We start from the raw sequence: 21992 nt of genomic DNA, 5'->3' as shown, positions 1-21992 counted from the left end.
TCCCAATATCCCAACAGACACCAACCCAACCCAAATCAATGTCATCAACAAGACTCTGCTTTGTTGCTGTTGTTGTTTGTTGGTTTGTTTTGTTTTTTAGCAAATGTTTATTTATATCAAAATACAAAACATTTCTGAAGCAGGGTAACGTTACATGAGGAGCAAGTTAATCGATTCCAAAACCCATCATTCTCCTACAGCATGGCTGGTTGGACGTTAACATTGCAACACTGCCGTCATTACTTAAGTGGGTACATTGGAAAAAAAAGAAACAACAACAACAAAAAGAAAGAAAATAAGAAAATGAAATAAAGTCAATCTATCAACATGCAATGTTACCGGCGATACATCGTTAAGTACCCAGCAGGCCTTAAAATCCCAGCAGGCAGAGACCAGCTACTTCCAGTAAGGCAGGGCTTCAAACTCAACGCTATTCCAGTTTTTGTTGGCTTATCAGCATTGACTTGAGAACCAACAACAGTCCAAGAGCCGGAGGGGGCAGTTTTTCTTGGCAGAGCGGGTTTATTGCTTACAGCTATCATAGCAGACGCAGCTCAGGGCTGTCCCTAGTAGCGGGATGGCTCTGAGAGCGCTGCGTTGGCCAAGCGCTTTGTAGGTTGAGCTGAGCTGGAAGATGTAAAACCCCGCAGCAGGCGGGGGAACAGCGAGGAGGAGCATGCGGTGCTCCCGAGGTCTCATTTCCCTGCCCAAGGCAGATTAGCACCCAATCAAAAGGAGAGAGCGGGGTGAGGGACCCCACTGCTGCTCCATAAGGGGGAGCGAGGACAGATCGCAGCTTCCCCTCCCCACCAAGGTCCACGTAGGGGACCTCGGGGTGAGATGGCACCTGCTAGGCCGCGGCCGGTCCCTGCTGCTGGCATTTCATAGGCCTTCATGAGAACGGAGGCCAAGAGCAACAATACGGATACAGAGATTATACAGAGCGCGGAGTAAGTTTTGTATAAGGCTTTGGTACAGCACCATCATGTCTCAGATTTATTTCTAAGTCGTTTACAGAAAGAAAAAGGAAAAAAAAAAAAAGCTGACTGAAAAAATAGTGTTTTGTTTCTTTTTTTTTTTTATCTTTTTTTAATCATTTTCTGCTTTTGAAGAACGTACCTGAAGTTGAAAAATTAACCCTCTTTAGTTGCCGCTCGGGCTCACGCCGAATGCGAGTTACGCTGTGTGCATCTGTGCCATTAAAAACACAAAGCAAACCAAACCCAGCTGCTGTTGGACTGCGGTTCAACGTGCACGGAGTCAGTCAGCAACTCTGCAGAGACCCAGCAGCGGGTCATTAGTCTTCATTAAACCAATCAAATACAACAAAAAGAGGGGAAAAAATAACCCTACACCCAAAAAGTCACAATGATAAACGTTATGGAACCAGCGGTACTGGAGATTTCTTTATTGTTATTGTGATTAAAACATAAAAAGGTCGGTTCCACTGGTTGCCATTGAAACAGCACCAAAGAGCACCCTAATGTGTGTTATACACTGTAATACTCGACATTCAAGAAATGGAGACGAGGTTGAATGGTCCAGGCTGGATATCAAGAGGCAAGAACTCTTAAAAAAAGGAAAAGTTGTCCCACACAACCAGAGACCTGTTGGGTTCTAAAGCAAATCCTGCCTTAAAGGAGAATACTGTAGTTAGGTGGACATTTAAGACCTACCTATGGAAGTCTAAGACGGTTTCAGAGACTCTATAAACCTATCAGAGTTAAGTCGATGCTGCCTGAGGGAGCAGGGGATGCTCTGAGGGAGATGGCACACCAATGTGATTTCCGAATGCCCAAAGGATGGCACAAGGAAGCTACAGAAATGTAGGCTTTTCTGGATCGATTCCGACAGGCCTTCACGGGGGGAAACGCAAAGAGAGCAGAGCACAGAAGGTCCCACAGCACCTCTGGGGATGGTGGCCATGGAGCACCCCAACTGCCTTCCGATGGCCCCATGGAGAGCTGAGGCACAGCTGCTCCATGCAGCAGGCAGATAAAAAAGGAAAAGTTTGGCCTTAAGTGCAGCCAGGAGGGCAGGGAGTGGGCAGGCTGCCTCTGGCACCAGAGCCCAGACCCCCTCCAGGCAGAGCTGGGTGCTTTCCCTGCATCTCCGCCCCTCATTCCCCCACTTAGAAGAGCCCAGGAGGGGGCAGGAAGCCCCCAGGAAGCAAATATCCCCCAAGAATCAAGCTCCCACCAGGAACACGCACTGTACAGCAGACGGATGTGGAGGGGTTGTGTGTACAAAACAACAGAGATATTAAAAACATCCATGAGGGACGCAGGGTGATGCTGTCCCCACGGCCACCCCTTGGTCCCACAGTGCCCAGGGGAGGAGTGGCTCAGTGTGTCTGTTTGGCATCCAGAGGGTTAACAGTACTGTGGAAAAGTGTGCTTTGTAAACATCTCTTCTTCTTTTTTTTTTTTTTTTTTCTTTTTTCTTTTTTAATTTATTTTTTTCTTTTTTTTCTTTTTTTTTTTTCCTCCTGGTTTTTTTTGTTTTTTTTTTTGTTTTTGTGTGTGTGTGTTTTTTTTTTCCTGTAAGTGATTCAAGGAGAGATGGGGAAAGGAGAGAGCTGCCCACCCCATAACCCACCCCCCTAAGAGATACCCCAAAGCCAAGCCAGCCCCAACGCCAGCAGGAAGCGGCCGCAGAGGTGGCTCATCCCTTTGCTTTCCTTTCTTTTTTTCCCTCCTTTTGAAACATATAAAATACTCACTTATGTATTTACCGCTAATAAATGCAAGTTAGTTCCATCAAACATGCTTTGCTTCGATATCAAGAATTGGCGCTGAACAAACCTTGGTTCCATATTAGAAATAGCCCCCCTAAGCCCCCCGCCCCCCACCCCAAACCCACCCCAAAGACAGAAATATCATGGAAAATACAGGTGACACCTACAGAGGAGACGGTGCCGCTGCAGAGGGGCCATCCCTGGACACCCTCACCCTCCCAAACATGTTACATTCATGCCTCAGTCGGTCAGGGACACGGCAGGACAAAAGCAAGAAGGGGGGAGCTCCCCTTTGCAGGGGGAGTTGAGCCCCGACAGCATCCCATGGAGTCAAGGGTGTGGGAGTGGGCTTGGGCGAGGGGAGCAGCATCCCCTGACCCCATCGTTCTGCCCATGGGCAAGCCCAAATCCTGGCCCCTGAGGAGGGAAGTAGGACAGCTGCTGCTGGCATCTCTCCTGGGCACAGCTCAGCACCCAAATGCAGGAACTCACGGGTGGGTGAATGGGGGAGTACACAGCCCCAGGGAAATGTGGAGCACGGTGAGCATCAGGGGAGGCGGCGGGTCCGTATTGCTTTGAAGGAAAATCCCAGAGCACCCCTGCCACGTTCCCCTCACACCTGTAGTGGGTGCGGGTCTCCCCACGCTGCACCATCTGTCCCACTCACCTAACAGCAGCCCCCACAGCACCGGTCCCAGATCTCTTCTTTCCCTAGAGAGGTATTTAAGTGCCAGGGCCAGGTCCTACAGAGGAGCTGGGAGATGGCAATCAAGGCCACCCAGCCTGCAGGAGCACCAAAGGACCGAATCCCCTTTGCCCACCTCTCCCCAAGGCATGCAGATTGCCAAGGAGGGGTCCTCAGGTACCGGTGAAGCAGCAGCACACCCATGGGCAGGATGTGTCCCCACTGTGCCCTTGCCACAACCACCAGCCACATCCTCTCCTCTCCAAGTAGCACCCATTGAGCTGAATTTCCACTTGTCTCCAGAAGAAAAAAGAACAACTAAAGAAACAAGCCGTGCCCCTCAGAGGAAGCACCACGGGCACCATCACCTTGCCACGGCACAAATCTAGCTGGCAGCAGCCGGGGCTCCCCGTGCAGCCCCATTACCCCGCTCCTATTTCTCCCACTTTTCCTACTCAAGCAGCAAGGCGGCAGCGAGCGGCAGCGATGGCAAAGGATGTGGGATGGAGCCAAAGCGGAGCACGAGCCCCAGCCAGCCCCGTCCCCCTCACCACCGTATTGCTCAGACAGCACTAGGCATGGTTACAAAAATAAAACAGCTATGTGGCTTAGATATATATATATATATATTTTATATATATATTTGTATATATAGATTTTTGTTTTTGTCTATTTATAGGTGGATGGAGAAGCAGAGAAGCCTAAGCGCAATATAATGTAAAAATACTCGCTCTGCTCCCGCTGTTCAGACTCTCCCCACCTCTGACAGCCTCTCTCATGCTGCACAGAAGTTTCAGACACCTAGTACTAAGGAATTGTCTTAAATATTTATTCTTCCCCCCCTGCACCCTCCCCCCTTCTTCTAAAATAGAAAGTAAATATATATTTGTATAATTTTATATACAACGCAGTTTCAGTACACCAATATCGTTCTTCAGATAGAGATACTGGGGCTCATGTTTGGTCATGTTCTTTTTTTTAAGTGCTGGGTGGGGGGGTTTAGAAATCAGAGGGGCTTTGGGAGCACAGGATGGAGCTGTCCCAGGATGATGGGCAGCCCCTGGGCAGCCCTCTTGGTCACCTTGAGAGAACTGGAAGAAAACTCTCCCCAGGAGAGAAACTGGTATGTTGATGGTAAAGCAAAACATCCTGGGCAAACTCTCCTCCTCCCCATGGCAATGAGGGGCTGGATGCTGCCCATGTGTGTGACAGCAGCCCCTTCCCCATGCCTGCTGTCCTCAGAGCCCCCAGCCTTACAGGGGTACATCATGGGCCCCTCCTGCTCCATCCAGTGCCAAAAAAAAAAGGATGCCAGCCCCTGCACGGCCCATTGAAACCAGTATAAAAATCCTACCTACCACTACAGTGCATGCTTGCAATATCCAAAACCCCTAAGCCTGGACCAACCTATCTGCCCCCCCTTACTCTCTTGCCCACCCCCTCCCCACATACGGTCCTTCTTCCATCCATGCACATATCAAAAAATGCCCAGAGCCCTGGGGATTCGGGATGCTTGTCGGCACATGTCCTGAGGTTACCCCGCACTGCTGGGTGAGACATCCAGTGCCAAGCAATGTCAAGGAACAGACAGTTCAGACAGCACAGGCTTGCCAGATGGAAACACACTTAAATAGGGAAATACTGCACCAGGTGGCCCTGACTCATCCCAGCCACTTGCAGAAGGGCACAGGGTCCCAAACTCAGCCACTACACATCTGCAGTTTTGGGCCATGTCATTGCTGCCTGCACCCCCCACAGCTGGACCAGCCTTTGCTTTGTGCTCTGCAAGGGGCTCTTGGTTTGATGCATGAAGCAGCAATGCTACAGTACATCAGGTGAGCCATCGCTAATGTACCTCCAACAGTGGCTCCGGTTGAATCCCCTTATCCCAAAAGTCCTACTAATGAGTTTTAAAAAAGACAAATGTGCCATATGGCACCCGGGGGGGAGAGGCAGAACATTCTGTCCTGTGGAGCCACTACATTGGGACAGCCTGAGAATGGCCAGCACAGCAGTTCTCAACCCATTTAGCCACATCTCTCTCATCTCTTCTGAGTCATGCTCTTCTGGAAAGAACAGACGCAAAGCAAAATGCTTTAACACCAGTAACCAGAGAACAGCACCAACAGAGATTTAAGATAAGGGGTTCTGCTTGGTGTTGCTTCCTCTTTGAACGACTGCAGTGACATGGAAGATGAGGCAATGTGATGCTCCTTTCTGCTCCCATGCCCTGTGTGCAGGTAAGAGGCCCTTAACTCTTTCCTTCCCGCTCCCATGGTCCAGTGATGAGTCACATACAATGAACACAGCAAACAAAAGAACTGGGGGCAGGAGCATGACTGATAAAAAGGGGAAAAAAGAACAACCGAGTCCTGTGTAGCAGGGATGGGGTTGCATGAAGGTCAGGCAGAGGTGCCCTGTGCCCATCCATTCCCAAATCCTCCCCAGGCTCTGCCTGGCTTTGCCCATCCCAATGCCCTCCCCCTCCACCACGGCTCTAAACACTCCCATATAGACAAACATACCCTTTACATGCAAATATACCCGACTTCTGCATACATATCTACCCTCATCCTACACTTCTCTATGTATTTATATCTCATATATACATTGCTTTTTATGCTGGCTCCCTGAAAATGTTCCCTTCCACAAAAAGCAGCAGCTCTGCAGCGAGCCCAAGTGGGCCATGGAGGAATCGCTGCCATCAGACTGTGAACCTTCCAGCCTCAGCTCTCCAAAGAACACCCCAAGCCAAGAACTACAGCCCGAAGCACATGGGGAAACCAAGCCAAAACTCTAAGAGATCCAAATTTTACATCACTGCAATAAGGAGGAGGAGAGACCAAACCACCGAGCAGATTCTGTCCTAACACAGACTGCAAGAGATATGCAGCACTGAGGCTTGTGTCACTCCCTGATGCCATTAGCCATAACCCAGCCCTGCTGGGAGGTTTGCTGGAGTGCTGACCACAAACCCTGGGCCCACAGCATCCCTGGAGGTAGGTACAGCTTTGCTGTTATTCCCTTTATAGCAATGGGGAAACCAAGGCAGAGTGCTGAAGCAACTTGCCTGCAGGCTCAGAGGAAGCCAATGGCAGAGCTGGGAACAGCAGCAGCTCCCAGCTGCCGGCCCCATGCTCCAAGCAGACCATTTAACATGCATAACTCACCTTACTGAGCACCACTGCCATGCACGAGTCCACAGAGCTGCCCAGCAAAACTCCACCACAAACACAACTGTCTCCAGCCTCCATGCATGGATGAACTGATAAGGAAATGCACGCAGGAACAACAGCCTGGTGCCCACCAAAACTAGATCTACACAACGCCCTTGTACATACACCTCTGCATTACCCCCTCCCCAGCTTGGGGGCTGCTGAATCCTGCCCATTTCTTACTTCCTGATGCTCTCAAAACAAACCTGCAGCAACCTCAGTGCTCCTGCAGCCCTGCAGAGCCCATGGAAACTGAAGCATGGAACTGTAGCACTCTCACCCACCTGCAGCACCAGAACCCCAAAAACTGGGGTTCACTGCACAGACACATTCAGCTTGTGTCCTCATCACAGCTTGTGATTCAGAGGCGTCTCTTCCACCACAGCCCAGCTCTTTGCATGAGACCTAATGAAACACATTGCATTTGCACCGTGCAAGGAGGAACGGATCTTATGTTTACCAATAAAGCAAGAACCATCTACCCTAAGACAAGCTTACAAAATAAGAGAGTTTGGCCCAGAAAGATAAAAAAAATCAAGATATATTTTGCAGCATAAAAGAAAAAGGAAAAGCAGCAGCAGCAGCAGCCGTGTTTGCAAACCATCAAAACAAAAACGGAGTTCAAACAGGGATGGAATGGGGGAAAATGGTTGGCATCATCTGACACAGCTTCGATGTCCCAGGTCCGCGGGAGCAGAGGAGATAAACCCCTGAAGGGCATGGAAACCAGAGAGCTGGGAGAAGCGAGGAGGTTGCCAAAGCAAGAGGCGAGCCCATCTGCCAAAGCACGGCCCAGCACGTGGCAAGAGTCTATTGGAAGGTAACTTGGTCTAGCAGGGAAAGGAGGTAGGGATGGTTTAGGGAAGAGCCGCGTCCATGAGGAGCCCCGGCAGGATTTCCCACTGCAGCAGCGTGGCAGGTACACGGCTGAAAGAGAGAGAGCTGCAGCTCCAGCCTTTAAAGGTCGAAGACAATGAAAAGCAGAGGGCCCATCAGCTCAAAACACCTGAAAAAGGAAAACAAACTCTCAAAAGATTGACCAAGCAAGCTGGCGCACTCAGTCAACCTTCCTGCACTCCAGATCCTCCTCTTTGCAGCAGGATGGGGGCACAGTCCCCCAACCTCGAGAGCCCAAAGACACTGCCTTGCCTGTGCAAACAGGCAGAGTAAATAGCTTGGAAAGCGCTCAAATGAACAAGGAAACCTACTAGAGAGGTCCAGGCAATGAGAGCCAAAAGAAGAGCGAGCAAGCTGCAGTCCAGCCGGCACAGAGCCTCCACACCCCCCTCCCTGCAGGGTACCACACCACTGAGCATCCCCGGTCACCATCACCTGTAGGGTCTGTGCAGCGAGGGAGGCCAGGGCCGGTGCCAGCGGGCAGCCTTGGGGACAGCAGGGAGGTGAGCCCTGGGGCTAAGCCCGCTTCCTCCTCCGCTGTGACATCGGCTAAGGTCTGGGGCCAACGTCAGCTCCTCTCACACCAGCGAGCTGAAGTTACCCACAAGTTTGTCCCACTGCCAAGCAGGCGAATGGCATTAAATCAATTCAGATCCAAGTGGATTCTAGGTCAAGCCCTAAAACACACTCAAATAAAAGAAATACTCTGTTATACTGTTAGCGAAGTTGAAGTCTCACTCTGGTGGTTGATGGCACAGAAGAGAGAGGCACCTCTAAGAAACCCTCCCTCCTTCCCGAGACAAACTTGCTCACGGTTTGAAGACCACCTAAAGGAAGTTGTTAAAGCTTGAAAGTATCTCATCATCAATTAGAGGATTCTGTCAAGCGGTTCGAACCTAAGTCAGGGCTTTGAGATTTGAAAACAAGACGTCGTGCTCTGCTTTCGTTGTTGCAGGTTTCTGAACATCTCGGTGGAAGACAAAGCACAGTTTCATTTAAAATTAGATATTTCTAGGCAGGTTGATGAACAGATTTCTACCTAAAACCTCACTGGGAGCTCAGCTTGTTCTCACTGCCATGCCCTGACCCTTTGCTCTGGCCAGGCAGCTGAGAGGTCGCATGATTCTCCAAATATCAAAGCCCTTTGAGGTTCAACCAGCAGCAAGAGCAATAACCAAGGCAAATCACAATTAAAAGGCAAGATTGCAGAGCATCTCTTGGCAATTCTACCTGGGAATAAACAAGAGTTTTGTATGCAAATGGCAATGCCTACACAGGCTCTTGGATTCTCTTTTTCTAACAGCCTGAATCAGCTTAAAGCAAGAATATCCACGTGACATTGGTATTTATTCCCAGGCAGGCTGGCGGGTTTAGCACTTTGCTAGAGAGGAAGAAGTGTGCAAACCTGGATGCAGTGTTTGATCTTACCACTTAAAATAAAAAAATCTCTAAGTATCTTAAAGGTAGGGATCACTTGGTAGTAATAGCACTCAGCACATATGTAGCACTTGCTGCCCGTGGGCAGCCAAGAGCTTTACAAAAGTGCTTAAATATGACTTATCCCCATTTTACAGATGGGAGAACTGAGGCACAGAGAGGTTCAGTGACTTGCCCAAGGCCACGCAGTTAGATAGTGGAGGCAGAGCAGGAAAGAGAAGCCTGGTGTTCTTGGAGCAGGCTGCAGCTTTCCTGCTGAGAAAAGGCCTACGTAACCCAGAGAAACATCAATTGCCAAAGGAACCTACCCTAGGAAGAGAAAATACATTCTGGTGAAGAGTTAGAACAGCATTACCAAGAGGGGAACAGCGAGTCTCCTCGGATGGGCAAAGGGAGGGATAAATCCCAAAGCAGGTGTCACAGGTCGCCTACACAGCCAGGCTGGAGGAGGAGGGAGAAAGGGTGGACAGTGAAACCAGCAGCAACACATTTCGAAATGATGCCAAATGCTGGGCTGAGCTCTGTGCTTGGAGCAGCCGTCCATTGTGACCCACAGAGCTGGGCTTTTCCAGCTGCCCTGGCTCAGGGACATGTTGGCCACGGTGGCTTTTGGGAACACACAGTGAAACCCTGCTCACACGCACACGTACAGCGGCATCTCCCCGTTCTGCAGTTATGAATAGAGATTACAGACATGACCATAGTAAGAAATCACATTTCTGCACAGCACTGAGGGACATATGCTAGTGATACACGGAGTGTCAGGAAGAATTGGTCAAAACCACCCTCATCAAAGCTGGCACAAACCAGACTTGGGGGGAAAACACCCATGGATGCAAATGGCCAATACCTGCTTGCTTACAAAGAGTTTGGTACATGTTAACAAGGTTCAAATGCAAATGCACGGAGAAACTGTGATTTATCACTTCTCAGGCTGGTGTGAAGCCTTGGGGTCTTTCTGGTTTTCCCTTTCAGAGACAGGCAAGGAAAGATGTCAGTGATGTTGTTGCTGTTATCTTCACATAATGGGAGGCTGGGCAGGGAGTGGCAAGGAGATTTCATAATTGCAGCTTTCCTGGGACCATTTGGACATACTTTATCATAATCAGATTCACGGGATTACCAGCTATTAGCTAGTTGGGTTGTTAGTTCCTTGTCAATCGATTACACCTCGTGTCACATAATTCCTTCTTTCAATTCAGGGCCGGCTGCTTAATCTCACAATTTCCATCTACACGCACCCTGCAGAAGCAGATGTCAGAATCTCCACCTATGCCTTTTACATCGGAAAACTCCCTGACACAGAGGTGTGACACCCCCTCCCCGTCTCACCAAAGCTCTAAGGGAGAGATGCAGATATGAAAAGCCCCAGGCATCCCCCCTCTAGACCCCAACCCACTCCACGTCCTCCCAGTTCATCCTTGCCACCAGTTGCCCAACCCCAGCGTGCACGCAGACGAGGTTTCGGCTCCCTCTACCCTCTCCCTTTTAACCTTCTCTTGGGTCAGCATGAGGCTAAAGCAAAGTGGCGTGCCCACTGGGGTCGTCGTGGTCCACGCTGTTGAGGATGGCTGTCTGGTCCTCGGGGAGCTGCCGGTGGCAGAGGTCGTCCTTCAGCGCTGAGAGGCGGGCAAAGGGGTCCTGACGAGGGTGTCTCTTCTTCTTGCGGAGGCAGACAGCCTCGTCAGGCCACAGTACCTGAGAGCTGGGAAGGTGCTGAACCTGGGAGGCAGAGCCGTCTGCAGAGGAGAGAAGGCAGAAGGATGAGATGTGGAACCCACCTGTAGCACTGCTGTAAAACAGAGCTTATATCAAGTCTGTTCCTCCTCCCCACACCACTTCAGGCCCTACTATGTGTGGGGTAAGGAAGGGGGAAAGATTTGCTGGAAGGAAAGTAGGCCTTTGTAGGAGAGGGTGTGGAAAGTCACCTTGAGTGGAGGGAAGGGAGGAGGAAGAGGAAGGATGGGGGCTCCAGCATGCAAGAAAGGGAAAAAGAAACAAACATAGAAAAATCCTAAATAAATTTTAAAAAGTAAATACAGTCACTAAAGATGGGTAATGAGCAGATGTTAAAGGATGGAAGGGGAATGGTGTTGGGAAGCAGGGCAAGGACTGCAGACAGCATGTGGGCAAGCAGCCATCCATCTGGGAGGCAGGCACTCAGAGACCAACCCATGCAATCCATGGGGTTATAGGGGGACGCTGCTGGGGGATTGCGGGGTCCTCACACTCACTGGCTTGTTTTCTGGATTTCGAGGAGCCCTTGGATGACTTTTTGGGCTTCTTTATCCGCTGGTATTTCAGAGCTTCGAGCCTCTCAGGTGCAGCAGCGTCCCAGGACGGAGATGGACGTTTTCTAGAAAGGAAAAGCAGACACGTGCCATCAGCGGCTCCGGGTCACGCTTGGGCTGTGGGACGTCCCAGGCGGGGAACGGTTGACCCCAGCCAGCTCTGCCATGGAGAAGGAAAAGGTGAGAAAGCCCAGGCCGGGCACGCTGCCACAGGAGACAGGAGACCCACACGTGTCCGTGTCCCCATCCCCTCCCACTCAGCTGCGTTGCAAAGTCCCAGCACAGAGAGAGCGCAGCCGGCACCCGGCTCACCTGCCTGCCACACCGGCACTGCTAGACACAAAGGACGGGGCAGATCCTATGTCCGATAAGGTATTTTTGGGAAGTGATGGGAAACCCCTTGGGATGGAGAGGGAGGAAGAGAAACGCAGAAGCGGCACGACAGCACCGAGACCTGCGCGACACGGGGCGGGAGACACCGGCGCAACGAGTAGGAAGGAGGCAGGGATCCTGCCTGGCTCCCATAGCAAGAAAAACAGGGACTGCACAACAGACAGGGACACAAAGAGCATAGCTGGGGTCAGCAGCTTGCTCCCAGCTAGAAGTGACAACAAATACAATGGCACAGAAGCTTCTGCTCCTTCACACTGGGATACCAGGAGCTGGATGTTCTGGCCCTGCTGGACAGGATGCACCACAGCTTGGAAATGAAAATACCAACAAGATTTCACTGCAGGGGATAAGGAGGGGATTCGTAAAGGGATTTTTCCTGTGGGAGAGTCAGTAATTGTAAGAGAGTTTCCCAGCCTTAGTCCCCAAGTAACTCTTGTACAGGAGTCTGCTCAAGGTTAAGTGGTCTCCCCTTCACAAAGGCTTTGTGCTCCATTTCCCCTTACTGTACCTGTTTTGCCAAGGATTTTTCAATCCAAGGATTGAAAAATATGAGTGCTATGATGCAGGGCAGTAGAAGAAAACCTTTTTCTTCGGAGAGCAGCCAGTCCAGCTCTCAGCTATAACACATCACAGCATCCCCCCATTTGCTGCATTCTCCTTTCTTTCCTGTTTGTTTTGCTTTCAGTCTCTCCAAACTGTATGAACCTTATGCCACAGAAGCAGAAGTCTAAGTTCAGGCAGCTAAGGCCATGGGATCAGCCCCAGATGTGACAACAGCCTGCACATGAGGTGCCCAGAAATGACACGAGCCTGCGCTTACCCTGTCCCATCCTTCAAAGAATGACGATGGAACTCTTCTGGTCTCCTAACTCAATGACCAAAGCACATCACCAAATCAGCAACACATCAGGCAGCACAAACAGCAGCTCCAGGATCTTCAGGTTTCTGTGATGGTTGCAGGGCTCAAGTGCAGCCCCAACCAGCATCCCTGAGGTCAGGCAGGGCTGGCTGTGCTTCCAGGGTTATTGCCAGCAAACAGTGGGAGCAGAGCTCTTCCTTGGTGCAGTTTCCAGCAGTGAGTACATGGCACATCCCACACACAGTTAGGGCAATGAGAACTTCTAGATGGTGAATCCACCTTCTCAGTGCGTTTACTTCTACCCAAACACACGATGCTTTTCTTCTGTTCCCATTTCACTGCACTTATCCAGTCCAAGAGGCCAACTAACAGCAAATAACCATGACAGGCTCAAAACATAAGGTATGCAGAAAAAACCATGCATAGGAAATGGTGAGGATCACAAGTGAGGAGAGGCACTCCTGCCTTCCCCATTAACACACTGCTGAAGATAAGGAAGGCGACAACGGTAAATGAGCACTGTGGCAAGGATGCCACCTACAGCACCATTCACCAAAACTGAAAATATCAGCAGGTTTGAGATCTGTGAGCTGTGTCTAACCCAGAGAGAGGAGTGATGAGACCTTTGTGAAGAACAGAACCCCCACAAGCAGGACAGATGGGTTGGAGCATCACCTTGAGCCTGCATTGGAAGGGACCCATAAGGATCACTGAGTCCAACTCCATGTCACCAAAATTTTGAAGCCAAACTCTTCCATCCCATCCTGGGGCTGTCAATGAGGTGTTACCCATTCACCATGACAAACACTGCAGGTGCCTAGCAGGAACAGCATGGAAGAGGAGGACAGGTGCAATGCTACCTGAGGTCCATTTGGAGCTTCTCATCTCCCCAGCTGTGCACACATATACAAGGCTTTCCCCCCTCTGCCAGTCTCTATGTATGCCATGAAATACCAGTATGGGAGTGCAACTCATGAGCAATGCTTCACATCTGAGATTCCAAGCAGCTTCTAGAGCTGCACACACTTCAGCTGGAGAGGCACTAAGAACTCCCCAGGGCTGTTCCCCCCATGGGGAGCAGAAGGGGTTGTTTTTGAAGATACATGGGATTACAGAGCTTCTTGCTTTTGCTATTAGCATTAGAGAGCACCAAGGAAAACGCAGGATAATGTGATGAAGCAGCTGGGGCGCAGCAGACGCAATGGAAACCCAAAGGCTGGGATAGAAAAGCCCCTTTCATGTTTCCCATTGCAACAGAGACATCAAGCAGTGGATGCTCCCGGAGATCCTCTCTTCCAGCTCCCAGCAGAGCAGTGCATCAGCTGAAGATGAAGCATCTCTTTACACAGGCTGATAGCCCTGCTGGCAGGATACAAATACGTCTTCCCTCTCAGGGAAGACATTTACAAGCTTGTAGAGTCTCTGCGCTTAAATGCCTTCTTCCCACAGCCAGCTTAAGCAAGAAAGGTACTTGGCCAACTGCAACCTCAGCTACTCCAATACCAGTCCATTGCCATGTGGCTCATGTGTGCCAAGCCCTGGATATCACTGCATTGCCCACAAGCATGTCTTCCTGTCTTGCAGCCCAGACAACTTTGCTAATGCTATTAGAGCTCCGTATGTTAAAGCCTCTTGCTATTTCCATTCTTTTTTTCTTCTAAGAAGATGCTAGTGACTGTGGCATGTTGACAAAACAAGACAGATTTACCAAGGGATTATGAGGAAATTGCCTGAAGTTCGTTTCCGCTAGTTCTCCCTAATTGGGCTTGTATTTATATTCACAAACATAAACAGCGAGCGCAGTGAACCCATGTGCCACTATAAATACTGTCTGACCTCTGGCAAGGAAGAGATACAGTGGAGGACAAAACGATGCTACTCACCAGCCAAATCTTATCTGCTCTACCCACCCTTTATTTCTTCAAAGGTCTCCGACTCAATTGAATTAACTTGCATTTTAAGTCCAGCCAAAAGCCTCTTCCTGCCCCCAGAGTCTGTACTATGGGCAGCCATCCATGCGTGAGGGATCCTGAGCACCAACAGACAAGTTCAGAGTGGGGGGATGAACTTCTGGAGACCTCAGGATGGAGCCAAGCAAAGAAGCTTCAAGAAACACACGTGACTTCCAGACGTGACCTCCTGTGCGATGCCATAAAACATTCAGCACTGAATTTTTCCTCCAGTCTTCAAAGGAGAGCCCTTCTGAACAAGCAAAGGTCTGAAGCACGTGCACAGAGAGGTCTTGGAAAGAGTGGTGAGTTACTCAGCCCCAGGACAAGGAAGGGTAACTATGAGTGACGTTATCCAAACCAACAAATACCACTGCTATGTTTTCTTCAAACATCTTTGCACTGTAAGGGAGAAGGCTCCTTAAGCATCACAATTATTTTTTTTGCCCACCAGGGGGAAGCCACGTGAAAGCACAAGCTGTGACCTTCAAAGACATCGGGTGCATGTGTCACCTTGTGGAGGTCTCTCACATCCTTCCCCATCTTCTTTTCTCCTTGAGTCAAGACAGTGATATCCAGTGATATGTTTGGACACATCAGAGCCTCTGTTTGGCCATCTCCAGTGTCCATCACGTCCCAGCCAAGCTCCTCCAACCCCTCATACTCTGCTGAAGAGCTCCATTTGCCTACACGAGGCTCAACCTCAAGTTCCAGTCTTGTGTGATCCCCTTGCGCTCTTTGCTCTGAAGCAGTGCCCAATGCCACCTCCATCCCAGGATGCCACCATACACCATTTGAGATCCTTTAGTGCTGGAGAGACGCAGCAGTTGCAGCCCCTTCCCCCATAGTTGTTGCCAAGCCACTGCTGCCAAAATGAGGGAGGAGGGAGCTGGTGACAGTGGGGAGCACAGCAGAGCATGGGGGCCCTTCTGCAAGTCTGCAGACAACACAACTCATCTACACCATGGACTGCACCATGCTGACGGGAGAGGAGAGAGGACAGGGGAAAAGGGACCGGAGTGGAAAGAAAGGGGTGGAAACAGTCACGGGAAAAGAAGGGAGAAAGGAAGATAAATGAAAACCAGGAGTGAGAAAACGTATAAGTAACGTAAAAAAAAAAGAAGTAAAAATAAAAAAAAAAAAAAAATCATAAGAAAGGAAAGAAGAACGCACTCAGACAGGAGGACTCACAACTTCTCCAAGCGGGAGGAGGCATGAAACACATGCAGAGGATCAGCACATGGACAGTCTTTAAAGGGGAACCTGGTTGCTTTCAAGCTGGGAGCAAGGGGTGCTCCTGCTCCTGCATGCCTGGCACCGATGTCCCTTTGTCACTCAATGCTACGGTGCACCCAGCCCATGAGCTCCTGGCATCAGCAGCACTGTCCTGGCAATGGAGGCCAGGGGGCTGCCTGCAATGCCAAGGGGCACAGGAGCTCGGTGTCTCATCTGTGGTTTTTGGGTTTCCCTCTACATGGAGACAACAATGCCCTCTTCCCTGGTAGGAAATGAATCACTGCCCACTGGGTTGAAGCAGAAGATGGGAAGCTCCTAGCTCAGTAATGGCAGCATTTCTCCCTGCTCACCTTCACCCAGCAAAGCCACCACATGGCAGCTCCTGCTTCCAGTGCTGGGGGATCAGCTGCAGTTGCCACCAGCTCACAAACTGCCTCTCCCTCTCCTCCTCTCAGCTTTTATTACTGCAGTACAGAAATCCAGCTGCTCTAGTAGAAAATTCCCGTGCTCTGCATCCACTGACAATTTTACAACCCCAAATCATCACAAAATTACTTGGCTGGGCTCTTTACAGGATTCCTCGCTTATTACAGCAAGATTTATTCTTTCTATGGCTTCCCCTTTGTTGGGATAACAACCCTGGATTCACTCCTGCAATTCCAACCCCTGGCAGCAATGCAGGGCAGGACACACTGCAGCTCCTCTGCAAGCATCCTGTAGGACAGTGTGACCCTGCTCCTGGTACCTACCCACCCACAGGGCTCGCTGTTGAGACAGGAGCCAAGTGCAACCTGTGCAAGAGCCACACCAAGCTGGGACACGAGACTGGTCTGATCAGGCAGTGCTGAATCCATACTCATTTAGGCCTCTAGATCTCTTGGATTAGGGAATCACCATGAATAAAGGATGTAAAACAGTGCTCAGGAGCTCTGGAAGCTGCAAAGCTCAAACCAGAGGGGTTTTGCCATGCTAAGAAGATGACTTATCCATGGAGAACCTATCCCAGCTCCATCACCAAGACCCAACACTCCTTCCTTTCCTCTCTCCATCTCAGGAGAGAGCTCCATGAACCATTTGAGTTGGGAAGGACCTTTAGAGGTCATCTAGTCCAACTCCCCTGCAACAAACAGGGGTTTCTCCCTCCTGGAAATATCTACCTAATTCCCTTAGGCACCTCTCCCACTTCAATGGTCTTCTCAGGCTGTTGGGGTAGTATGAGCCAGGCCACTGACACTTCTCATTCATGCTTGCAGGTTTTGAATCTAACAAAGCTTGGGGATGGTCAGGCCCTAAAAAAGTCCCATCTTCAACCTCACCTCTCCTTTCCCAGCCAGCCTGGCTGACTCCTCAGGGCTGGGAACAAGCATCATCCCAGCTGGTTCTATCCATTTTAGTGAAAGAGAAAAAAGGAAGAAATTCTCTGCCTTATAAGATCTGGAAACCATCTCCCAATTGCTCCTGCTGCCATTCCAGGGATGCCTGTGGCCATCCAGGAAACTGCTCCAACATGGGAGCACCTGAGAGGTATTTCCTTGAGAGAATCTTTCCAGATTTGCTTATGGCTGTTTAATTACAGCTGGGTCAGGAGAAGTCTTACAGATTTCTCCAAGGAGCTTTTCAGAGAGGGAGGGCTTTTACTGTAACTACATTCACCACAATAGGAATGATGAAACACTCCACCTGCCTGGAACTGCAGTGAAGGTACTGCCAACCACAGAGCCCACCCTGAAACAAAGACTTCTCCCACTTTCTACATCTGAGAAACCTTGGGAAGAAGAAACTGGAAACTAAAGCCTCCATTCTGTGGAATGGAATGGGAAACCTCTTTTGGAGCTGTTGCCCACAAGAACCAGGGGCAGCTATTTCAACCAGCTGAAGGTGCAGGGCTCTGAGCTCCTCCAAAGGGATAGGGGAAAACCCAAAAGCCACAGAGACTGTGCGTTCAGAGGTGTTTCCTAATGTTTTATAGTTCCTTATTCCCCTTTAAAGGAAGAGATGGTATTGGAGAAGCCCCTTCCATGTCCCCTCTCATGCCCCACTCCCAGCCACCCTCCACAGCGCCCACACCATCCTTTCGGACATGGATCACCCTTACCTATTGAGCTGAGGAGAAGCTTGTCTCGACAACACTGCCCAGATAGCTGAGATTAATCAAAAACAAAGCAGTTATCAACACCCGCAAGGAGCCGAGCTCCGCAACACATCAGCACGTCAACAACTCCAAAGGAAAAGGAGGGAAAGAAACCAAACTGAAACACAAACGAAACAAGGCTGGAGAAGAAAGGGGGAAAGAAACAGAAGAGAAAGGAAAAAAGAACAAAAATAATAATCAACAAAGCGAATGGATACACTGCTTAAAAGCACGGACAACAGTGCTCTAACACAGAAATGTCCTGCGACTGTCCTGTACCTGGAGCTCCTTGGGGTGCCCTGGCTCTGAGACTGCATGGAGACGTGGACCCATGTGTACATGACTGCATCACTACGGCCCTGTGCTCCCAAGAACTGTGCAGAAATCATCTCAGGTCCTCCAGGTCCCCATCTCCCTCCCCAGCCTCTCCCGTGAGCCCTCCCCTACACCCTACACACCCCTTTCCCCAGCCACGCTGGAGGGATTTCCTATAAGGCCATAACGCTTCCAGGTACCAGAGAGTGGGAGTGAAATGTGGAGGGCGCTGCAGGGTGAAAGGCTGCCTCCCCCCACCCCAAAAACCACAGCTCTGCTTCAAATGCCTCCGACCGCACCGCGGGGCTCCATGGAGAGCCGAGGGGCTCAGACCCCCCCTACACAACAAGCCAAAATGAAGCGAGACGAAAGGATGGAACGAAAGCACGGCTACGGGATTCTAGGGTGCTGTGAAAGAGACGGAGGAAGAGAGGAGAAATACAGAGAGAGAAAGACGCTTTTTGCCTGGAGCAACCCTGGTACCTGGAAAACCAGCTGCTACAGTCTAGTGCAGCCACATCCCTCTTTAGGGTAGGATCTGAGCGTGCCGGCGGCCTCCTGAATTCCACTGGGTTATTTTTTCCTCTCCTGACATGCTGCTGGTGGGGCTAAGTCCTTGATCTCTCCCTGCCCGCGTCCTGGGGCTGCAGCATCCCTTTTGCAGATGGGGCGGTGGTTTTTATAGCTGTTTCTGTCATGCATTAAAGCTCTCTAGGTTCCGCGGGATGGAACAGAAGGAAGACACAGGCGCAGCAGCCCTAACGTTCGAAGAAAGCCAAGAGCCAGAAGCTAGAAGAGGAAACAACCGCCGGTGACACCAGGACACTTACCTGCAAGCCAGGAGCCAGGCCTGCAGCCCAGGCAATTGTCAGCCTGGTAGCCCAACCACAGAGCTCTGGTTCCCATGTCAGCAGTCAGGGAGGAGGAAAGCAGCACCGGGAAGGCCGCCTGCCTAACCCCGAGCCGGCTCGGGCAGCGGCCATGCACCCTGCGCCCGCAGCGTGAGCCTCTGCAGAGCCATGGCCTAGCAAAGCCCGCGGGACGCCATCTCCAAAAGGGATGCTGCAGCGTACCCAGAGAGACCCTACAGTTCGGATGATGATGGCGGGGAGGGAGCTGGAGGGAAGGGAGGGGTGAGGCGGGATGGGGAAAGTCGGGAGAGGGCCTGGGGGTTGGGGTGGGGGGGGACCACAGGTCTCACGCACTTACCCCGAGGTGGCTACCGTTGTCGATGTGGGCTCCGGTCTGAGAATCTCCTCACTAGCCCTCCTTGGAGAAGGGATGTCTCCAAAAACATCCATGGTGTCTGTGGGCAGGGAGGAGCCCTGGGAGCCAGAAAAGCCAGTGGTCAGCGAGGTGAAGGCTGTGGCAGGTCGGTAGCTGGGGCTCTCCCCCCGGCTGCTCGGTGCGGGGGATCCGGTGGATGGCGTGGACTTGCGGGAGAAGCTGACCGCTGCGGGGGGCTGCAGGGTGATCTCCGACACCTCGGCCTGCTGGATGAGGCCAGGACGGGGCCTGGCGCGGGCAGTCAGCTCCGGGGAACTGTTGCGGGAGCTGAGGGGGCTTTGGGTCAGAGGAGAAAGCCTCGAAGGTTGTAGCACCACCTGATGTAAACTGGGCTCAGCCCTCCTGACCTGCCGAGGGCTGGGCCGAGGTCGGGGCTGGGGCTCGTACCACCTGGTGTCCAGGCTGAATGTGCTTGTGCCGCTGTGGCCGACGGGCTCGGACGGTTCGTGGTAAGGCAACACAGGTATGCCCATACCTTGACTGGTATGTCTTAGCTGCCCTTGACATCCCATGGGTTGCATAGGTTTGTCCTGCCACTTGGTGGTGGTGGGCACAGAGGGTTGGCCCCTGCTGGGTGACTTGCCAGTCCAACTCTTTGGTGCCTCCAGGGGCAGGATGCCCGGGTAGGATGCGGGGACGACCTGAAGAGAGGAAGGAGGCGGCCCCCGAGGAAGACAACCAGTGGGCTGGGAGCCCTCGGCTGCCGCCTCGCACTGCTGGAGCTGAGGGGGGAACGTTGTCGCAGGGGACGCTTCCAGGCTGCCGAAGGGGAGCCCCCAGGGCTCAGGGGACCGGCCCCCCGTAGGGGTCTGGGCCAAGGGCAGCGTGCTGTTGGAAGCATTCTCCCCGTTCTCCTCGGGGATGGTGGGGTGTCCAAAGGGCCCCTCGGGGTGCAGCGGCGGGGAGGACATGACCGAGCTCAGCGGGCTGACTTCTGGCATGTAGAAGGGTGGTGGGTCCACCTCCCCGGGGCTGCTGCTGCTGAGGTAACCGTAAAACTGGTGGTGGAAAGCCCGGGGGGCCGGCGGGCGGGCCTGGCCTGTGGCCTGCAGGGCGCCGGGACCCTCCAGTGCCCGGTGGAACCGGGGGCTGTATGCTGGTGGCTGAAGGTAGGACTCCTGGCTGGAAGAGAGAGGGGTGAGCTGGGCCTTGAGGGCCGTGACTGAGGCTGGGACGACAGGGTCATCGTTCTCCTCGTCCGACTGCCGGAACTCAGGGTACATGTCTGTCTCCTCCACGAAGGGGAAGCCCTCAATCCGCCGTGTCTTCAGTGAAGGCTCCATCTCTGCTGGGTCCATGACGAAGCGGCCGTCCGGCCCACGGCTGATGAGCTCGATGGGGGTGGTGGCCTCAGCTTCGGCCTCCGCCTTGGAGACGCTGTACTTCTTGCTGCTGATGGCTCGCTTGGTCTTCTTGTAGAGGGAGAGTTCCTTCTCCTTGGTGGGGCTCAGCATCCGCTTAGCCTGTGGGCCTTGGTCGTCAGAGGACTCGGAGGGGGGACGGAGCGTGCGGATGCTCTCTGGACTCACCTTGCCAGAAGACAACCTGGACCACAGGGGAGAAAAACCAAGAGAGGGAGCGGTCACCGGAGAGGAAACAAGCTCTTCTCATCCAGAAGAACTGCTGGATCCAGAAAGCAAAGATCTCAAAAGAGAGACTGCTGGAAGAAACTTTTGGGGACTACCACGATGGCTTGGCCAGCTCCAACACAGGCTGTGAGAAGCAAGTGGGAAAGAGGAGCCAGAAACACCACACACGATCCCCATTCCTCAGGACACCTCTGCACCCCCTTAGGGTGCAGTTTGCTCCAACGTCTCACAACCAGCTCCACAGTCCCATCAGAATGAAAGACAGATCCAGAGTCTTTTTCCAACTCCTTCCAAAGTTTCCTACATTCACCAAAGCTACCCAGCTCTGGGAAAGCCCCCATGAGGTGCTTCCCCATTTTAGGGCTCCAGAAGAACCTCAGGCAAACATTCCCTCCTGCAGATCTCAACATCTCACACAGAGATGCTGACAGATGGCTTCAAATCAATTTTTTCCCCATTTCAAATACACAAATTTAAGGCTGAGAGCCTCAAAAGATAAAGAGATGGCAGGAGGAGATAAGTATCGGAACAGCATCCCTATTCAGAAAGCCTCAGACAAACAGGATTGAAGGACAAAAGATAGCAGATCCAACAGAGATGATGTGAACATGGCCATTTCAGTGCGGTAGATGAGCTAAAAAAAGGAAGATTAAGATCCACCAACACAGGGACGCTGTGCAACAGTCCAGGAGCCTAAGCAGGAGGTGTCCACACCTCAGAATCTTGCACTCACATCAGAAAGATGCTTCTGCTACTTAGTGGCTATTAGCACTTTTGAAGGGCTCTGGAAGGAGTTGTGGCCAGTGCAACATCCTCACCCACAGCCTTTAGGCATACATGCAAAGAGACTTCAGCAGAGACTTCATGGGAAATGAAAAGATATGCATTTAAGATTCTGAATTTCCCAAGATAAACGAAGCCAACAGAACAACTCAAAACTACACTGAGCTTGCACAAAGGACTACAAACAC

At 51.5% G+C, this 21992-nt stretch overlaps 1 protein-coding gene across 9 annotated transcripts in view; it reads right to left on the bottom strand.

Annotated features, from left to right (window-relative positions):
- Nucleotides 1-59: 59 nt before the first annotated feature.
- Nucleotides 60-21992, bottom strand: part of IGSF9B (immunoglobulin superfamily member 9B) — a 47120-nt gene continuing 25187 nt past the window's right edge. For 3 of the 9 annotated variants that reach the window (XM_015884190.3, XM_015884192.3, XM_085525815.1), the window contains 3 exons: nt 19355-20977; nt 11206-11327; nt 60-10710 (listed from right to left, as the gene is read on the bottom strand). In XM_015884190.3, the coding sequence (XP_015739676.2) occupies nt 10487-10710; nt 11206-11327; nt 19355-20977 (1969 nt within the window). In that variant the 3' untranslated portion in view covers nt 60-10486. Of the gene's footprint in view, nt 10711-11205; nt 11328-17794; nt 17841-18628; nt 18935-19350; nt 20978-21992 lie in introns of those variants that run through there. The other 6 variants (XR_014938184.1, XR_014938185.1, XM_015884194.3 and 3 more) reach the window with 6 other exon arrangements.

This window comes from Coturnix japonica, chromosome 34 (genome assembly GCF_054131305.1).
Source record: "Coturnix japonica strain WE chromosome 34, WE-NBRP24, whole genome shotgun sequence".
NCBI lineage: Eukaryota > Metazoa > Chordata > Aves > Galliformes > Phasianidae > Coturnix > Coturnix japonica.
The sequence above is the reverse complement of the archived record's forward strand: the minus strand, read 5'-3'. Positions and strand labels throughout refer to the sequence as shown.